General features: G+C 27.6%; 2 protein-coding genes across 2 annotated transcripts; one reads left to right on the top strand and one right to left on the bottom strand.

Moving 5' to 3' along the window:
- Window positions 1-3,649: 3,649 nt before the first annotated feature.
- LOC145760455 (F-box only protein 3-like) lies at window positions 3,650-5,362 on the bottom strand. The gene has a single exon (XM_082574355.1). The coding sequence runs from the start codon at window positions 5,312-5,314 to the stop codon at window positions 4,118-4,120; it is 1,197 nt and encodes a 398-aa protein (XP_082430481.1). The 5' UTR covers window positions 5,315-5,362; the 3' UTR covers window positions 3,650-4,117.
- Window positions 5,363-7,137: 1,775 nt separating this feature from the next.
- On the top strand, window positions 7,138-17,626 carry LOC145740718 (phosphatidate phosphatase LPIN1-like). The gene is made up of 20 exons (XM_082558548.1): window positions 7,138-7,259; window positions 7,466-7,572; window positions 8,964-9,151; window positions 9,334-9,525; window positions 9,977-10,063; window positions 10,330-10,433; window positions 10,549-10,618; window positions 11,300-11,343; window positions 11,700-11,815; window positions 12,098-12,219; window positions 13,099-13,172; window positions 13,557-13,723; window positions 13,927-14,023; window positions 14,269-14,494; window positions 14,874-14,997; window positions 15,230-15,465; window positions 15,717-15,869; window positions 16,098-16,206; window positions 16,538-16,641; window positions 16,824-17,626. Exons 1-20 carry the CDS (start codon window positions 7,187-7,189, stop codon window positions 16,963-16,965), a joined length of 2,535 nt encoding a protein of 844 aa, XP_082414674.1. The 5' UTR covers window positions 7,138-7,186; the 3' UTR covers window positions 16,966-17,626.
- The last annotated feature ends 715 nt before the right edge of the window (window positions 17,627-18,341 follow it).

The following is an 18,341-nucleotide window of genomic DNA, read 5'->3' as shown; positions in this document are numbered from 1 at the left end:
CAGTTACTCCGACCCAGTCTCGAGTTGCCTGTGCAGTTTGGGATATTATAAATTATAATTGCCCGATTATTACACTGCTGATTAAGTGTTGGCTCAGCAGGAATCCATACTGTTTATAGCGCCTTACTTAAGGGCGCTACAGCATGAGATCAGTGGGGATTGAACCCACGACTTCATGTGTGGTGTAGCAAGTGTTCTTACCACTACACCACGCTACCGGTTCGTATTAATTGCTCGTCATCATGTGCCACATGTAATAAGACTATATTTGTTTTAACACATTTTATTTTAATAACAGATTGTGGAAATATATTATATTACAGAGATTGTGATTTATAATTATATGTTACCCAAACAATAAAAACAAACAAACTTACTGGATCTTTTTTTTTATTGGCTGCAGGACGTGCATTTTTTAACTGTACTATTTTGTTGTTTTAACGTTTTTACCTAAAGTATTGCATAACTAGTTTTTATTGTTTTGTTAACGTAAGTTACATCACTTACCGTATGTTTTATTGTAAATAACAGAGTTAGCTAATTTGATTTTTATGGTATGCTGTAAATGCGGAATACCTTTTACTAAACTTGGGAGATGGCCTTGCTTAATTAGCAGTCTAGGGTAGGAGTATTCTATTAAAACTTTTATATTCTATTAGAACTTTTTAATATTTAATATTCTATTAGAACTTTTATTATTATATCTCCAGCTAAACGTTAGGCTAAATTACGAGATGATCAAACTTTTTTGTAACACCTGATATATTTTTTTTGCATTCTTTAAATTAGTTTTTACGTTGTTGTTATTATTAGGCAAAGCGTTTTACTACTGTGATTAAATAAAGGAAGTACATATGTCAAACAAAAACATAAAGCATGTAAACGAAAAATACCACGACATCAATCCTTAATTTAGATATAACATATCATATAATATTGCCGTTTAACACAGTTTAAATTTGGAATGTTAATTTCTTTTAAAGAATGCTTGACTAACCTTAAATAGTATATTTTGCTAGGTAAAAGGAGACGCTCATTTTAAGGAAATGAAAAATAAAGAACCGGATCCTTTATTTTCCGTCCCTTTATTTTCCATTTTCTTATTTCCAGGCGACTCAATTAAAAAACAGCGCCCAGATTTGATATTGAGGTTTTATGTATTGTGGACAAGTTAAAACAAAAAATACAACTAATAGGTATTTAATGGCTTCTCCGTTTAAACAACCAACAATATAGCATCTGTTTAAAATCGGCTGAAGCAAAATCTATATGCGTTTTGATTCTGTTATACAGTCTTCTTTAAATTTGGAGTAATAATCGAAATAGTGATACAAAATTGGGCAACGTAATAAGTTAAAATTATACAGTAATCAATTCCAGTAAATACAAAACGATATCTTTCCGTTGCCAACAGGACGTCAGAAACAACAAAAAACATACCGCCTATTGCCAAAGTCAAGTTTTTATAATTCCCTGAATAAAAAAAATAATTATTGAATATTTAAAACAGAATATTAAAAAAATTATCACAAACCTTGTTTAATTTCTTTAAATTTTAGGCGACTTAATGATCGCCAAAACATTAACCCAATTGCTGGACTATAAGTTAATATGCACAGAGTAAATTCAAACCGTACTTCATCAGATACTCCATTATAGCATAGGCTAAAATAAACATGTGTTTATAACAATTTTTAAACATTTGTCACAAGGTCATTGCATTTAAAATATAGTTTAGAGAAAATTTTCTTATTTTTAAACTGGTCTAGTTATATTTTTTTAAATCTGGTTTAATCGAGCTCCTGATATCAATTTACGGTATGTTTTATTTGGTGTTTGTTATCACCTAAAACTAGTTAAACAAATAGCCCCCCCCCCCCCCCTCCTATAAAAAAAAACTATTTGAAAATTTAAGAGCATTTTCCAGAAGGGTTAATAAAAAATGTCTAATGGTTAGTAAAATGGAATTTCCTCGCATATGGTTTGGTCGAATGTTTATTCTATAAAAGTGTTTTTGATGAGATGGCGGTAGTTCTTTTTTGTTTTACTAGTAAATTTTTTTACTAGCTTCAAAAATAATTTTTTATAAAAACACAAATAAAGGTTACACCTACAATATGTCCACGGAAACGGTGATGAATGTGCAAATAAACAATTGAATGTGTCCGAACGGTTTAAATCCAAACGCAGAAGAATATATAAAGTGGGTTATCAAAAAACAAATCACACCTAAAAAAAATTCGAATTGCATTTTTAGTTCACCAAAATATTTAACTAATTTTACCTGGTATAAACATTGTTTTATCTATTGCGATAAAAGCGTCTCCCGCCACTGAAAATAAAAGTCCAAAAAATAGAATATTTTTTTCCCGAAATTGTCCAAGTTTTTCAAGTTGGGTCCACGTTATTAGTATAAGATACAAAATCGGAAGGCACTAGAATAAAGTGCAAAAGTTTAAAATGTTATTAGGATTTTTGTTAGGTAATATTTGGTTATAATTTGCTGTTTTTTTAAATTAATATATTGGTTTAAGCTGTTTTAAAAATAAGACTGCACAATTCAAAAAATGTTGAAACCGTAAAGTACAACATATATTAATTACTGCGATTATAAAAAAATAACAACTTATTTTTAGATAGTGATTAAGGTGTATAATATATCACGTTAATATTTCTAATTACATATTTTAAAAGAAGCGGGCTCCGCAAAGGTAGGCGCAAAAGCAATGAGTTCTTGCAATGCCTTTAAACTTCAAGTTATCCAAAGCCGTTAAACGTTATACTAATTTAAGTTATGGTGTAGGTTACCTTAGCAATTAATTTGAGATAAAAATTTATTTCGCTAAAATGTTTTTCCAAGACTAGCAAAGTTAAATAGAAAATAACTGTAAAGAAATATCCATGTCTTGATTTAGCCGACGCCCATAAATCCTAAAAACGTATTTTTTTGGTTTAAAAATTGTTATACTGTTGGCATTGATAAATTTAATTATTTGTTGATTTTAGCACCATAATTTATATTGATTATACATTCACTTACCATTTTTGTACTCAATTTTACGTAGTTGTCTAATTAATAAAGTTATATCTTGTCTAAAAAAACTAATTTACACCAAAAGAAAGTTTCTATTATGCCATATATACAATTCTGTTTTTAATTTTGCAAACTTTTTTCTTTAGGTTACGTTATTTCTATCTCCACGCTTAAATATTAGATGTGTGACGTAACAATTAATATCGTATGTTAAAAATTATCGAAATTTCCAATTTTCATTGAAAAACAACAAAAATTAAAATAAAAGGCTAAACATAAAACAACTGAATAAGACATTTATATTTTACATTGCTCATTATTTCCTAATGTTTTTTTTAATTAGAAATGAGTTAATAAATAAAACGTAACAAGACCCTTATTTCCGTTCTCAGTTTTGACAAATTTTATTTGATTCTAAAATAGCATGTCGCATATTTTATCTTACTCTCTACTTAACCAAAAACAACCAGAGTGTTAAGTTAACTTAAATTTATTAAATGAACGTAAATAGATTATGCTTTGTAGAAAAAACAGATTTGAGATTTGTTTTGAATAGTAAAAGAATTCCATTCTTAACTTTCATAAAAATCATTTCAAATATTAAAAATTGCCAAACTAAATAACATATTGATGCTTTTGCTAAAAAATTTTTAAGAATTACAGAACATAACTTTTTCATAATATTGCAAATAAAAGTAATTTTTGGACAGTTATTGGCAATAACATTTACAAATTACAATAGGGTGTGTTATCATGCAATTTATTTATGTACAAAATTTACAATCAGACATTTTTTAGTTATTGTTGTGTTATTATCAGGTGACTTGTAATTGTATGAGGTAGTAATGCAATTTAAAAACAAGCATAACTGTGGAACAAAAGTGTGTATATATTTAAAAAGGTTTTTGCACAAATTTTTTATTTTTAGAGTATACATATACCTTAAAATCTTTTTTAAGTTTTTGAAAACACTAATCAAGTTCCATATCGTTATTTTTTAAGTTACAATGTTACTTTTTAGGTTTTGAAAAACTAATTTGGCATTTACCCTGAAAGTTTTAGTGATTTTTTTTCCTTTAAAAATCACTCTTCTTCTTTCACTATTTCATATGGCAAATACTCTCCATTGTAAAATGGTTTCATTGTAAACTTAGGACAGGACACTTCGATTTCGGTGTCATAGTCCGAAAGCAGCCTCATCACAAAATGCCCTTCCATTGATCCGACAACTGTAGGGAATGAGTTATAGCTTATCCAAGTGTATTCAGCACCCGGTGTCATAACTGGGTATTCCCCCACCACCCCAGTGCCCCATGTCACGTAGGGATGTCCAGAGTCGTTTTCACCCTCAGTTACGACCCAGTGCCTGGTCGAAAGTCGACAGGATTGTGATTCAGGTGCATTTTTGTCCATGGACATTGTAATTCGATAACTGTAATTTGCACCCTGTGTTCTACCAGATTGGTGCAACAAATGCAGCCACCTAACCTTTACTGTAAAGTATCCGCTATCCATAGAAACTTCTGTTGACGAATGATATGGAATTATCTCTTCTTTATCAATAGGGTAGCGACCATTCACCACATCATCGACATACCTGCAAAACCATTCCAAAAATGAGTTTGCCACATTCTGTAATTTTCCCATCAGACACACTGCCACTGAACCATCTGTATCAATTGAAACAAAGGGGTAAAATTCAGGAAGGATTTCACCATTGTAGTTGTACATTTTTTTCACATTGACCGCAAATCTACTATGACTAAGGGCAGTTTCAAAATCTGCCAAGGTTATGTTGTAGTTGTTTTCCACATTACCAAAAACTCCATAGTATATGTTTAATCCTTCAAAGTTTTGACCATTGTGAATTAGATAGCTACATTTCAAGGCATTGGACAATTTTACATTTTTATCTTTCAAAAGTGAATTCATTTTGTTTTTATCAATTCCACCTTGCAAAGCTGCAAGCAGTGGGGGACATTTTTCACTAAGCCAGTTCTCAAACTTTGTCCACAGTTCTTTAACTTCACTATAGCAGTCCATACATTCTCCAAACTTTTTGTACTGTGAAATAAATGCACTTTTCCATGATTTACATTCCTCTGGTAAACTTTTCAACAGCCAGTATCTTCCACACAATGGTCTCCAAACAGAAGTTTCGTACTGTGACAAGATTTTGTTAATGTTTTGCGAAACTAATGAAAAGCTTATTAAATCTTGCAAATTTAAATACTGGCTTATATAGAGAACAGTTGAGTCAGGTAGGGTTTCAAATGACATTATTTTATCAACATCTGATATATATATACCAAAAATATTGTTTTTCTGTCTTTCTATAAAAAAGATTTAAAAAAAGAAGTAAAAAAAAATAGTTTATTACAAAGTTTTGTTAAAATAGTTAATCGATAATTAATTTTAGGATCTTAAATAACACTGAGACATATTTGGTGAAGTGTAAAAACAACCTCTGTTGGTTATGATAGGTGGTTTATTATTTTAACCTTTTATTTAAACTTCTAAACAATAGAGTAAGATTTTTTTAAATATTTTTTTGCTTCGACATGGACGCAGTGGGGATTAAACCAAGAGCTTCATCTAGAGTAAAGCCTATAATGAGCTTTAAGCGAAGCTATTATAGAACTATAACTAAATATATTTTTTTTAAATATGACCACTATTTATTCTTTGTACAATATATTAGAAACCAAATTTGTAAACACCACCAATCGTTTTCCTAACGCCCTTATTCGGGGATTTCCCAAAAAGCTCCAAAAGATTTTCACGCATCAGTGACGGTAATAATTCAAAAATTCAATAACCGATAAAGTAATACAAAATAATAACAATAATATATGGTAATAATTTTATATTTATTATATTTTATAACGTTTATTAGAAGTTAGTCAAACATGGCAACATGGAATGCTATTTGATCTCATGCTGTAGCGCTCTTGAGTAAGGCGCTATAAACGGTATAAACTACTGCTGAGCCAGCACTTAATCAGCAGCATAATTACCGGGCAATTATAGTCTCTATAATATCCCAAACTGCCACAGGCAACTCGAGACTAGGTCGGAGTAACTTATGTTACTCTATGTTTAAGTCGCGCATTCGACTTTCCCACATCGAGGATAAGGATATATACAAAAAAAAAAAAAAAATTTACAGGCACATAACACCACATGACATCCTGAATTAAAGGTACACTTTTTAGGCCTTTTTACTATAATATAAAAAAATTACAACAACTTAGTAATTTTTCTATTGTTTAAACTATTTTGTTTCAAGTTTCAATTTGCAAATAATTCAAGACTAGAAATGTAATATAAGCCTAAAACTCACTGAAGCATGGCACTCCCATAGATTCCGATTTAACAACAAACAAAGCAAAATAAGTGGCGTGATTCTTGTACGAACCGCAGGCAACCGACACCTCGTGTAGTAAACGTGCAAAACGAGTGCCGGTACAGCTGTGCGGCGTTTTTTCGTATCAGAGAGTTTTTTACAAGTTTAATTTATATGTAAGGAGAGAATGCTATGGCGTAAAAGTTTATTTTTTGTTAGAAGAAAGTTTTTTAAAGATTTCTGAAACGTTGGTTTTGTTCGTAGATTGCGATATCTCAATATACAACTTTGTATAAATTAAAATTTGCAAGTTTTGTTTTATTTAGTAAATATTTAAAGCAGTTCACGTTAAAAGGCTTTAAACTAAGACAAATGACCAAAAAAAATAAAAACAGAACCGAAAATACGTGCATTACGTCATTCAGGAATTTTTGTGTTTCTCGTGATAGATTCAATTGCGCCATTATGTAGTATAGGTGGGATTTAAGATGCTCGTGATTTCATTATTCAGTTATTTGCTTGTTTAAATTTTGTTATTTAACAGACTATCAACCACCAAACAATAGTGATTTAAAATAGCCTAGGTTATATTGGTGTTAGTTAGCTATTAATGTTTATAATGTAAAACGTCAATGTGCCAGCTTTAAAATTACAGGCTTTTTTTTGTTTATGTTATGTTTTAAATGTAATAGGTCTGTAGGTCGTGTATTACAAACTTTAAAATAAATAAGAAAAAATAACATATTTTAAATTTGTAGTAGAATTATAGGGTGTAATTAAACATTACGTTTATATAAAACTTAAAAATGAATGTGGTTTATAAAAGTTTTGGGTTTTTAAAAAGTATGTACAATCAACTTAATCCTGCAACTCTGACAGGTAATGATAAATAAAAACACTTTTTAAATTTGATATGTTTTTTCATGCTTTATTGTTACCCTTTGTTAGGTTAACCTTTTAAAGTTTCAGTCACTAAGTTATCGTTTTAAATTTATTAAAACAATTATTAAATCAAGTAAATGTCAATATTTACATACTTATAAACTGTTGAGACTAATTTTAACTAAGTGACTTTTATATTAAAGGTGCAATTGATATAGTTGTGGTAGAACAACCTGATGGCACCCTTGTTGCTTCTCCATTTCATGTTCGATTCGGAAAGCTTGGAGTTCTGAGAGCAAAAGAGAAAGTGGTAACTTTTTATTTTACTTTTTCCTAATATTTTGTGGTTAGTTTATCATATAGGTTAATTAAGTAGGTCTAGGTTAAAATAGGCTACTTTTAAATTTGATTAACCATTATGTGATTTATTTTGTTGTATAAACAAGCAAGATCATTTTAAATAAAAAAATATTAGTTTTTTGTTTTTATAATTCTTTTTGTTATTGTTAAGTAAATTTGTGTTGTTAATTGAAAGCACTAGAAGCTTTAATCAAAGTAGAAGGTATAGCATTACAAATCAATTTTATTTGACTTGCTCGTCTGTGGGATATTCTTTGTTATGTAAAAATATGCGAACTGTTTATTGATGATTCAGCAAATGTTTAACTTTTTAATGTTTGTTTAAACTTTAGTGACTTATTCATGCACTGGTGTTTTGTCACACTAAGGTTAAATTAACATTGTCAGCATTAACTAATATGAGGGATTATTTATAGTTGCTATAAGCACTATTTGTCAACACTTAACGGATGTAAAGCATAACATTGTTGTGTTACACTTAAGTTATAATGTTTTACTTTTTGTTTTAAATTAAAGTGATTTGATAATTTTGTTAAACCAGCTTGGTTATTTACCCATTTGTTTAAAACATAATTTTGACTCCGTTGAATTGGTATATATAATAAACTTTAACACAAATTGTAGAAATAGGAGGCATGTATTAATTGATCAGTTTTACTTTCACTTTTTATTTAAAATGTTTCAATAATGCTGATCACTTATTGTTGGTGTACTCTTTAAAAGCCATTTTTGTATGATATACTATTTGTATGGCAAGCTAACACTGCACTACAAAGTAATAAAACTTGATTAACAATCAGTTCATTGTCGAATAATAAACTTTTACAACATAATTGTTATTCAATTTTGCTGTAAATAAGCTATGCATTGTAAAGTTAAAACAACTAGCAAATAGGTTGTTTGTACATACTCATATGGGGCAAACAATAAATAACTATCTATACATACGAACACCAATTAAAATGTATAAATAAGCACAGTAGCAAACAATTAAGTAAATGACTAATTGCCTTACATTTAATTGTTGCTTTGTAAAAGTTTTTTGTAATAGCCTATGGTTATTGCAAACTTTTTATAACAACCTTTACAAATGTAGCCCATAATAATTATATTTTATGTTCATTATTGATTTTGTTTGAAATATTGTAGTTTGATGTTTTAAAGGTCAATGCATGAATATTTAAAATTCTCTTCTACTAATTTGACATTAGTTTAAACTAAAAAGTTGAGAATTTAAAAAATGAAAAAAAAAAACTTGTTTTCATATGTATGTATAATTTAACCTTTACATTTATGAGACATTTTTTGGAATTTTTATTTTAAATAATTTTTTTTATTTAGGTTAAAATTGCAATTAATGACGAAAAAGTTCGCAATCTTCACATGAAGCTTGGTGACCAGGGTGAAGCCTTTTTTCTTGAAGAGATTGACGAATGCAGCGAAATAATTCCAGCTCGCTTAATCACATCACCCCTTCCTTCACGTCCTTCCACACCAACTAAAACTGAAAAACCTGAAGTTGAACCATTGTAAGTAGATTTATGTTATATTTAAGCATTATAGGGCTGTACATAATTTCCAACATTTAAATATATTGGGTAACTTAATCTTCTAATATTTTTTGTGCAGCTACCCTTTTATTAAATTGTAATAGATTTTAAAATAAAAAAGTCATTTGTTTTTGTTAACTTTTAAATAAATATTTTTTTAGTGATTTTAATAATATCTCAACTGAGGGAAAGCGACGAAGACGTAGGAAAAGAAAAAGAAGAAGTTTAATTAATGCATCATCTTTTCATGAAGATCCTGCCGCATCTTGGGAGTCAGATGACTCCACTCCAGCAGCATCTTCCTCTATAGAAGATGTGGAACAGCGTTTGGGTTCTGCTCCAAAAGAATTTGAGTAAGTTCGAAATTTAATTTTTAATTCAGGGTTGTTAAAAATTATAAGATATGGATTTAAAAAATTTGAAAGCCTTATAACCATGGTATTTTTTAATTGTTACTTAATTTTTTTGTTCTTGGTTATTTTGTAATGAACAATATTGGCAATATCAGCAAGGGTAAACAAAATGTATTTAGCACAAATATTAATATTATTAAAATGTAATGATGACTATATTTATAACAAAACAACATGAGGTAAGAAGGGTAAACAATATGATTAGATATTTGTAAACAACTTTTTTTATTTCAACAAATAATCTATTTCAAGCTTCATATAAAACAAATTCAAGAAATAACATTAAAAAAATTAAACTGGGAGGAAGATTTCCTTTAAAAGGATTTTAATGCAGATAATTTTATAATTAATTGTTTTATATCCAATTAAACATAATAAACTTAATGTTTAGTGAGGATTTCAAAAATAATGAAATTGCAAATGAACTTTCGATGTTGCGCTGTGTACAATCTGACAGTGATTTACCATCTTCTGAATAGTGAGTAATCGTCTTGTGATTGTGGTATTTGTAGTTGTTGCAATTTTACCTGTTTAAATATTTGCAAAATATTTGTTTTCTTAGTAGTTATACTTAAAATATACAATATTGGGGTCACAAATTTTTTTTATAACTTTTTTAATGTTTTGTGATTTTTCCTAATTGTCATTTAATTCAAAACCTAACCAAAATATTTAAATTATGGCCGTTTTTTAATTTACTCTCAGTAACTTTTGTTTAAAATCTTTATTTTTAATTTTTTTTAGCAACCAACAAATAAACAGTCCATTTAGTGATTCTGAAACAATTGAAAATAGATCAAAAACCACGGTACAGTGGGGTTGGGGTCAATTACCCGGTGATGGAAATGGTTTGTAATCCTTTAAAGTTTATGTGCTGAAATTTTAAATTAAACAGGTTTAGAACAGATATAATAATAAATCAAAAAATAGTTAAAAAAATAAAGTAACTAAAAAAACTTTTAGTTGAAGGTTCATCAGATGATTCTTCAACACATTCAACTCATGAACAAGATCAAATTTCCCCTGTTCCCATGTGAGTAGTCAATCGTTTAACCTTAATTGCAATGAGTAATACATACCATAAATTTGGAAATTTCTTGCAATTAAGGAAAAATTTAAATAGTTAAACTATTCTGTTACTTAAAGTCATATATTAGCGATATTTTTATACTCAAAAATTAATAAAGTTGGTGTTACTGAAGACAAAAATGATTTTAACTTTAAATAATTTTACCTACTTTTTAAGTTATTCAACTTTAAAAAAAAAAATTAAATTAATTAAAAAAAAAAGAAAAGGGAAGCCCTGTTTGTGATGACGTAGAAAGTACTAGCGTGTATACATTCACTATGCTACTTAGTACTTTCTACGTCACACAAAAAATATGGTAACCTGTTTTTTTATGTTAATCATTTTCCAGTATTTTTCAAAATTAAATTGTAATTACCACAGACATTTTTTAAAGGTTTTAAAGCCATTTTGTGATTCATTGTCAACCATACTAACATGCTATATACATCATTTACAAAATTGCAAAACTCTGTAACATAACACTTTAAGTAGATTGTATAACAAAAAAAAATTTTTGAATTTTTTTTTTAAGAATTTGGTTACTTAAGCTTTGGGTAATTTTTAAGTAGTAGAAAATTTAAAGTTTTGACATTTTTTAAGTGATGCGTATGTAAATTTTTAAAATTCTTTGTTTTTTTCAAATAGCCCTGAAGATAATATAGAGGAGAAAAGTGCAGTCACTGAACAAGGTGTGTTTATTTGTTTTTATTAACATTTTTAAATTGTTAATTTAAACTATTTTGCTTAGTATTGAAATATTTGTTTTTTAAATATGCTATTACTTAATAGGGCCTCTTACTTAACTATTATGTTAATAAAAAATAGGCTAAAAAATATATTTTTGCAATTTAAAATATTTTAAGCTTATTAAAATTAGTAAAAAGTTGCTATTTTAATATAAAATGAGATAGAACCTTATAAAATAATTAAAAATGGCTCCCCTTTTTAACAAGGAATTATAAATTTATGTGTAGACTTGCATGATATATGACCAATTTGAAAGATAATTTGATTGGTTTAATTTAAAATATTTTTTGATTTAAAGTTTTAAATTCTGCTACCTCACAAACTCAACCTATCCCTCAACAAAAAGAAGTTGAAGGTTTATATCTTGACGATGTTCTTAGTTTAGCTCCATCCAAAGCTAACCTTTACTTGCAGGTAATTAAACGGTGTGGTAGAATGTGCTAGAAAATGGTGGTTACTTCTAATTCTTGTCCTATATCACTTTAGATTTTGTTTAGGATTAATCTTTATATACCAATTAACAAAATTTAAAAAAACAATTTTTATGTATTGCCTATAGATTATAGTTTGGCTTATAGACAATAATTGAATTTTTTTGGGAAAATTTTAAAATTTTCATAAAAAATAATTTTAAACTTTTAATTATACTAAAAATTAATATTCTTTGCAGTTATTATTTTTATATTTCTTTACTAGGGTTCTCTTAAAGACACTAACACTGACCAACCAGACAGTATAGTTGTTCATGAATGTAATAGAGGTGGGGGAAGTGATATTGATAGTGGAACTGATTGTCAAGCTAGGGAGGAATGTTTATGGTAATTAAATTGACCTTATTTAAAATTAATTTAACATTGATTTTAGCTGTTGTATTACCTTTTTTTTATAATTTAAAAGTTATTTAGCTATAGATATTTGTTTGTTGGTTTAAATTTATGTTAAAATGTATTACTTAGTTTTTTAATTAGATTTTTAAATATGTATTTTTTTAACTCTTGTTGTGTTTTTAAAATTTATTGCCAATAATTTAAAAACTAGACTTGCTGTTTTTATTAATAATATTGCAAAGAAATTTTTTTAAAACTAGGCTGAAGTTCATAATCACTAAACATAAAATCTTATTTGTTGTATTACATATAACTTAACAAGTTAACTTTCATTTTGGGTAAACATATATTTACTGGTTAAACAACTTTTGCTATGTAAATGCTAGCAGTTTGGTCCATATGTTAAGATTGTGGTGTGATTTGTCTAGTAAGTTGCTAAGTAGGTGTGTACGTTTGGTCAACCAATCACAGGCCTTTATTTTGGACTGTGCTTTGATGACCTGAGGTTATGTAAGTGTGGTAACTGAATAGGATAAGGTCGGATTAAGTATTTTTAAAAAGGCTTGCAGTTTTGCAAGGTCAACATGTTTTATTTTTATTGCTCAAATTTTGTTTTATTTTATAAGTTTATTATAACAGGAAATTTATACCAATTTTTTGTTTACATGTTCAAAACTGGTTTGTTTACATTAAAATTTTAATACTCAATTTTAATACTCAAAAATACCAATATAGGCTACTGATAATATCCTTTATTTAAGTTAAAATTATTATAAGTTTTATACATAAAAACATGTATTAAAATGTTTAATAACAGGCCATCTGCCATTTTTTCAATTTAAATAAATGATTTTTATTATTAAATTTTAGTGATTTGTCATCTGAAGAACTGTCAGACATTAAACTTTCACTTTGTGGCCTTAAAACAAATCAAATTGATGAAGGTTAGTTCCTTTTTATAATAGTTATGTTATTACTTCAAAATTAAAACTATGATACAAAACTAAAAAAAACAAAAATATATTTTATTTAATTTTTGGTAATAACAAAAAATACTCAGTTCACTTTAATGTTAATTTTGCATGGTATCTTTATATAAAAGAGAATATACAGTAGGTCTATTATGAACTTTAATTATAAAAACTAATTAATAATTTAAACCTCTTACTAAACCAACTTAGTTTTAACAATTGGATGCTAATTGGTACTTTACTAATTCGAAACTTTGGTTTTAGTTAATTAAACAAGCTATATTAGTTCAGCTTTGCTAGTCATTTAAATGTAAAATTAAAAATGTTAAAATTTTAAACAAAAATTTTTTTTTTTAGAAAAATTTGAATCTGAGCGAATTAGTTACGAAAGTTTTATTCAAAATCCTTCAATAATCACAAACAATCCAAACTTAGTTGTAAAGATAGGAAATAAATACATGAACTGGCAAACTGCTGCCCCTTTTATTATTTCACTTGCTGTATTTAAACAACCACTACCACAAGTAAGTGAAAACTATTAAAACAGTTTTATAAAAATGCTAAAAAAAACTTAAATAGAGCTTTTTTATATTTCTTTAATAAATTAAAATAAAATTTTTAAATTTAAAATTGACTTAAAATATTTAACTTTTCAAATTAAAATATGTTTTTTGTTTACTCATTAACCATTATTAGAGCATTTTTTTTAATTTTTAAAATTTTTTAGGAATGTTTGGAAAAAATACCTCAACCAAGTAGACCAAGTCCCCCTTCATCAAGTCGACTTATGGGTTGGTTGTGGAGGAGACCAAGCAAAATCGACAGTAAGTAAAAACCCAAATCCAAATAATGTTTACATATATAGCTTTGTAGTAGAACATATATACCTTGATCTCTAGACTAAAAATCTAATTGTTTTCATTTAAATATGATTATAAGGCTAGTTTTTTTTAATATCATGAGCCAATTTTTTTTTAAATGTTACTAATTTAACTTAATTTTTAGATATTTTCATAAAGTTTAACAATTTAGTCTTATTTTTTTACAAAATTTGTTTTAATAAATTCAGGTGCTTCAACTACCTCTGACCCATCTTCATCTACCAAACCCATAGAACCCTCCTCAGATACTCCCTTTGAAAATACCACTGACCCCTTAATTAATAATAATACAAACTTGGAACACAGCCAACCAAGAGCAATTCCATCGCGAAACAGAAGACAGACAGAAAGTGCAGTGATCCCTAAAATTGAAACTGATATGGAAAGTACGATTATCGACATGGATTTACAAAGGTCTGTTTATTAATATAGAAAAATTGTTTTTATTTTCAGAAAAAATTTGTAATCAACTTTAATACGTCTTGAGATTAAGGTTTTGGAAAAAGTATTTTAATCTCCTAAAATAATAAATTTTAAAAAACCTAAAAACAACCTAAATCCCTGTATGTAAAAATGTTTATATGAGTAATCTAATGCCTTATAACTTCTAAGAAAAAGGGTAAACAAAAAAGCTTATGTTTTACCAAATAATGTTTTATTCAACATGTTTTCATCTTAAAAACAATTTTTTTTTAATTTCTAGATGTTATGCTCTAACAGTAATGGCACTATCTTAATATACTTAGCAGCCAATTTATATAAAAAAAATTGAAAATAATTTTTTATTTTATAGATCTCACTCTGCTCAAGAAGTATTCACAACATCAAGGAATAATAAAATGTTGGATCCTGAACAAACTTTCTTAAAGGATAACATTATGATGAGAAAAACTACAAGGTTAACTACAGAACAACTGGTGAGCAAGTTGTAATATTAAAATTTTTTTTCAAGTTTTGTTTTAAAATTTTTTTTAAAGTGTGTACTGAATACTTAGTTACATTTGTTGTAATAAGCTTTTATTTTTATGTTTTAGTATAATATTTTATATTACTAAAGAACAGGCATTATTTTGGTTGTTGTAAAACCATATTAAAAATATTTTTTTGTTTGACATAACAAAATATCCAAGTTTTTTGAATTATTTACAGAAAATTTTGAATCTTGAAAATGGGGAAAACAAGATAACATTTAGCGTAACCACTCAATATCAAGGCACAACTCGTTGTGTGGCAACTATTTACAAGTGGAAATGGTCGGATAGAATAATTGTTTCCGATATTGATGGTACAATAACAAAATCTGATGTTTTCGGACAAATTTTACCGGTGGTGGGTAAAGATTGGACACACGGTGGAGTAGCAAAGTTGTACCAAAATATCAGCAGGTAAAATATATTATAATTTTTGATTTGCATTAAATTAAAAAATAAAACAAAAACTAGGGCTGGTACAATGGCTAAAATAGTTAAACCACCATGCCAAAACTAAATATTAAACATACAATTATGTTATGTTATTGCTTTAAATAATAACCACTCTAAAAAACAACTTATATGGCATACTCTACTATATTATTTCTACCATATAAAACATTGTCAAGATTTTTAATTCTAATTAACTTTTTTTATTTTTTTAGAAATGGCTACAAATTTATTTATGTTTCTTCACGTGCTATTGGTCAAGCAGCCATGACAAAAGGTTACCTCACTTGGATAAACCAACAAGGTGTTTGTCTACCTCCTGGCCCTTTATTGTTGTCACCTAGCTCACTCATGATTGCTTTTAAAAGGTAACTTAATAAAACTTATGATAATTTTTTTGGGAAATTGTTGAATTTTTCCTATTTTTTTTAACTAAAGTTAAAATGTGCTTATATTAATTTAAAATAATTCTATTTTTTGTGTTAATAATAGTTACACTAATTGCAAAAATAGGCCTTCGTTATAATTAGTATTTACAATTTTTCTTTTTTTAAATATAAGAATCACACACAAAAATTTTATTTTTTCTATTACAGAGAAGTTATAGAAAAGAAGCCAGAAAAGTTTAAGATTGAATGTCTAAAAGATATTAAAGCTTTGTTTCCACAAAATCCTTTTGCTGCCGGATTTGGTAATAAGTCAAATGTAAGTAAAAAATATTTTAGTTTTTGCAAGAATTTAAATTTAAGAGAACTATGTATTTTATTGCATTTTAAAGGCCCGGTAGATTTCTACTTTAAATGTAATCATTTACTCCGTAAATAAAAAAAACTTATATTTTTATAAATGAAATTGTTAAAGTCTTAAATACATTCCAATTCTATTTTTAGTATATAAAATCGAATTTAAAACATAACTAAATATGTATTTTTTTAAACAAATTTATTTATGACAAAATTATTTTATTACAAAAAATAGTGTAACTTCATACACTAAAACGAAACATATATTTTAACTATAACTACATTTTGTCCAGGATGTGTTTGCTTACACTACAGTGGGTGTTCCTAGTAATCGACTTTTTACAATCAACCACAGAGGCGAACTAAAACATGAGGAACTGCAAACCTACACTACTTCGTAAGTTTAAAAAACTTTGAAAATCAAATATGTGTTGTTGCTGGTTTTTTAATTAAATTTAATCTGTGTTTAAATTTTCATACAACAATTTTAATTTTCTTTAAGTTAATACACATTGCGAAGTCCAAACTGTTACTTTATTATTAAGTTATTTATTTTTCATTTATTTTTTAAAATTTTAGATATAATGATTTGGGGGAATTAGTCGATAATTTTTTCCCAATGTTGCAAAACGAGCAATTTGTTCAAGCTCACAGTTATAGCGATTTTACTTACTGGAGAGAAGACTATCTTGATTTGGGAGATTATTCTTTGGATGTTTAACCATGTGATCTGAGAATTTAACTATTCAATGCCTAATATAGAATTAAATTTTTCCGGTTTAAAAAAGGTGTTATTCAGTGAAACCAATTTAGTTTTAAAGTATTGTTTTTCCTCGCCCAACATAATTTTATGCGAACAAATTTATAGTTCATTTTTACTTAACACACTAATTTATGCGAAGAATGGCAATAAAGAAATCTTATACATTACCACATTATGTAACTGAAACTATGCATGTCACATTGTGCAACAAAAAACTTGAACATTTTTATTTCTACAAAACTTAGTACAAATTTTACTTCGCCAATTTTGTAGATATTATTTTTAAAGCTATGTTTTTATTAAAAATTACTTAACCAATTAACATATCAGTGTATAATTGTTAAATTAATATATGTGGGCTTTATTATATGTACAAATTTCTAATTTTATGCAACTAAGTGTTCCTTCGAAAAAAAATTGTTTTCTTCATTACTGTGGCATGGCTGCGAGATTTTTAACGTGTTTGTAATTTCAGTTTTATTTCAATATGGATGTGTGTTGTCAACCTAACCACAGTTTAAATGCTAAGATACTTAAGTGCGCTTTATTTCTGTGAAATAAATTACATACTGTTTAGTTTCTGGCTTATTATGAAATTTAATAAAAACGCTATATGTAATTGGTCACGTGACCATTCAGTGTTGATTTTATTTTAGAATGCTTTGATAATCCCAAAAAATTTCTCTTAGATTAAAAACGTTAGTCTGCAGAGTCTAATCAGCGTTGATTGGGCAAGTGACCAAATAGGGTCGCTTATGTGAGCGATTTGTTGATTATATTTTAGAATCCGCGTTAAAGGATTGTTGTCTCTTTGATTTAATTGTAATCAGCTTGAGTAATGACGTTGATTGGTCACGTGCCTAATTAGTTCCGCTTGAGTAAGCACAAGTTGTTCATTTAAAAATAGGATCTTCTGACCGTCAAATTACTTTGACTTGGATTCGAACCTGCGCTTCAGGTTTGGTAGTACAAAGCCTTAACCGCCGAGCTAACAAGGAAGTAAGACAACAATCGCTTCGGTGTATACACAAAAAAAATTATTAAAATAATACACAAAAAAATTAATTTACTAGATTAAAATATTACACAAAAAAAATTTAAAACGTTAATTGCCAAAAGTAAAAATACAATTAGGTAAAATGTAAAATCGTTGTTTCACGTATTTTATTCTGGCATTTCACATCGATGCTTTGCTGGAAGTGCACAAGACATCAAATATCAAATTCCTTCAAACCTGCAAACAAATAATCATATACGTCAAAACGTAGCAACAAACCAAAAATTGTTTTATTTTTTATTTCAAGTTAAAGTGCATTATGATACTAAAGCATTGG

The sequence above is a fragment of the Corella eumyota genome, chromosome 1 (genome assembly GCF_963082875.1).
Source record: "Corella eumyota chromosome 1, kaCorEumy4.1, whole genome shotgun sequence".
Lineage (NCBI taxonomy): Eukaryota > Metazoa > Chordata > Ascidiacea > Phlebobranchia > Corellidae > Corella > Corella eumyota.
The sequence above is the reverse complement of the archived record's forward strand: the minus strand, read 5'-3'. Positions and strand labels throughout refer to the sequence as shown.

Coding starts and splice junctions, on each gene's coding strand:
- LOC145760455 (XM_082574355.1), bottom strand. CDS start 5,314: ATGTCATTTGAAACCCTACCTGACTCAACTGTTCTCTATATAAGCCAG.
- LOC145740718 (XM_082558548.1), top strand. CDS start 7,187: ATGAATGTGGTTTATAAAAGTTTTGGGTTTTTAAAAAGTATGTACAAT. Junction 14,998..15,229: donor GGTTAACTACAGAACAACTG/GTGAGCAAGTTG, acceptor AATTATTTACAG/AAAATTTTGAATCTTGAAAA. Junction 16,207..16,537: donor GATTTGGTAATAAGTCAAAT/GTAAGTAAAAAA, acceptor CATTTTGTCCAG/GATGTGTTTGCTTACACTAC.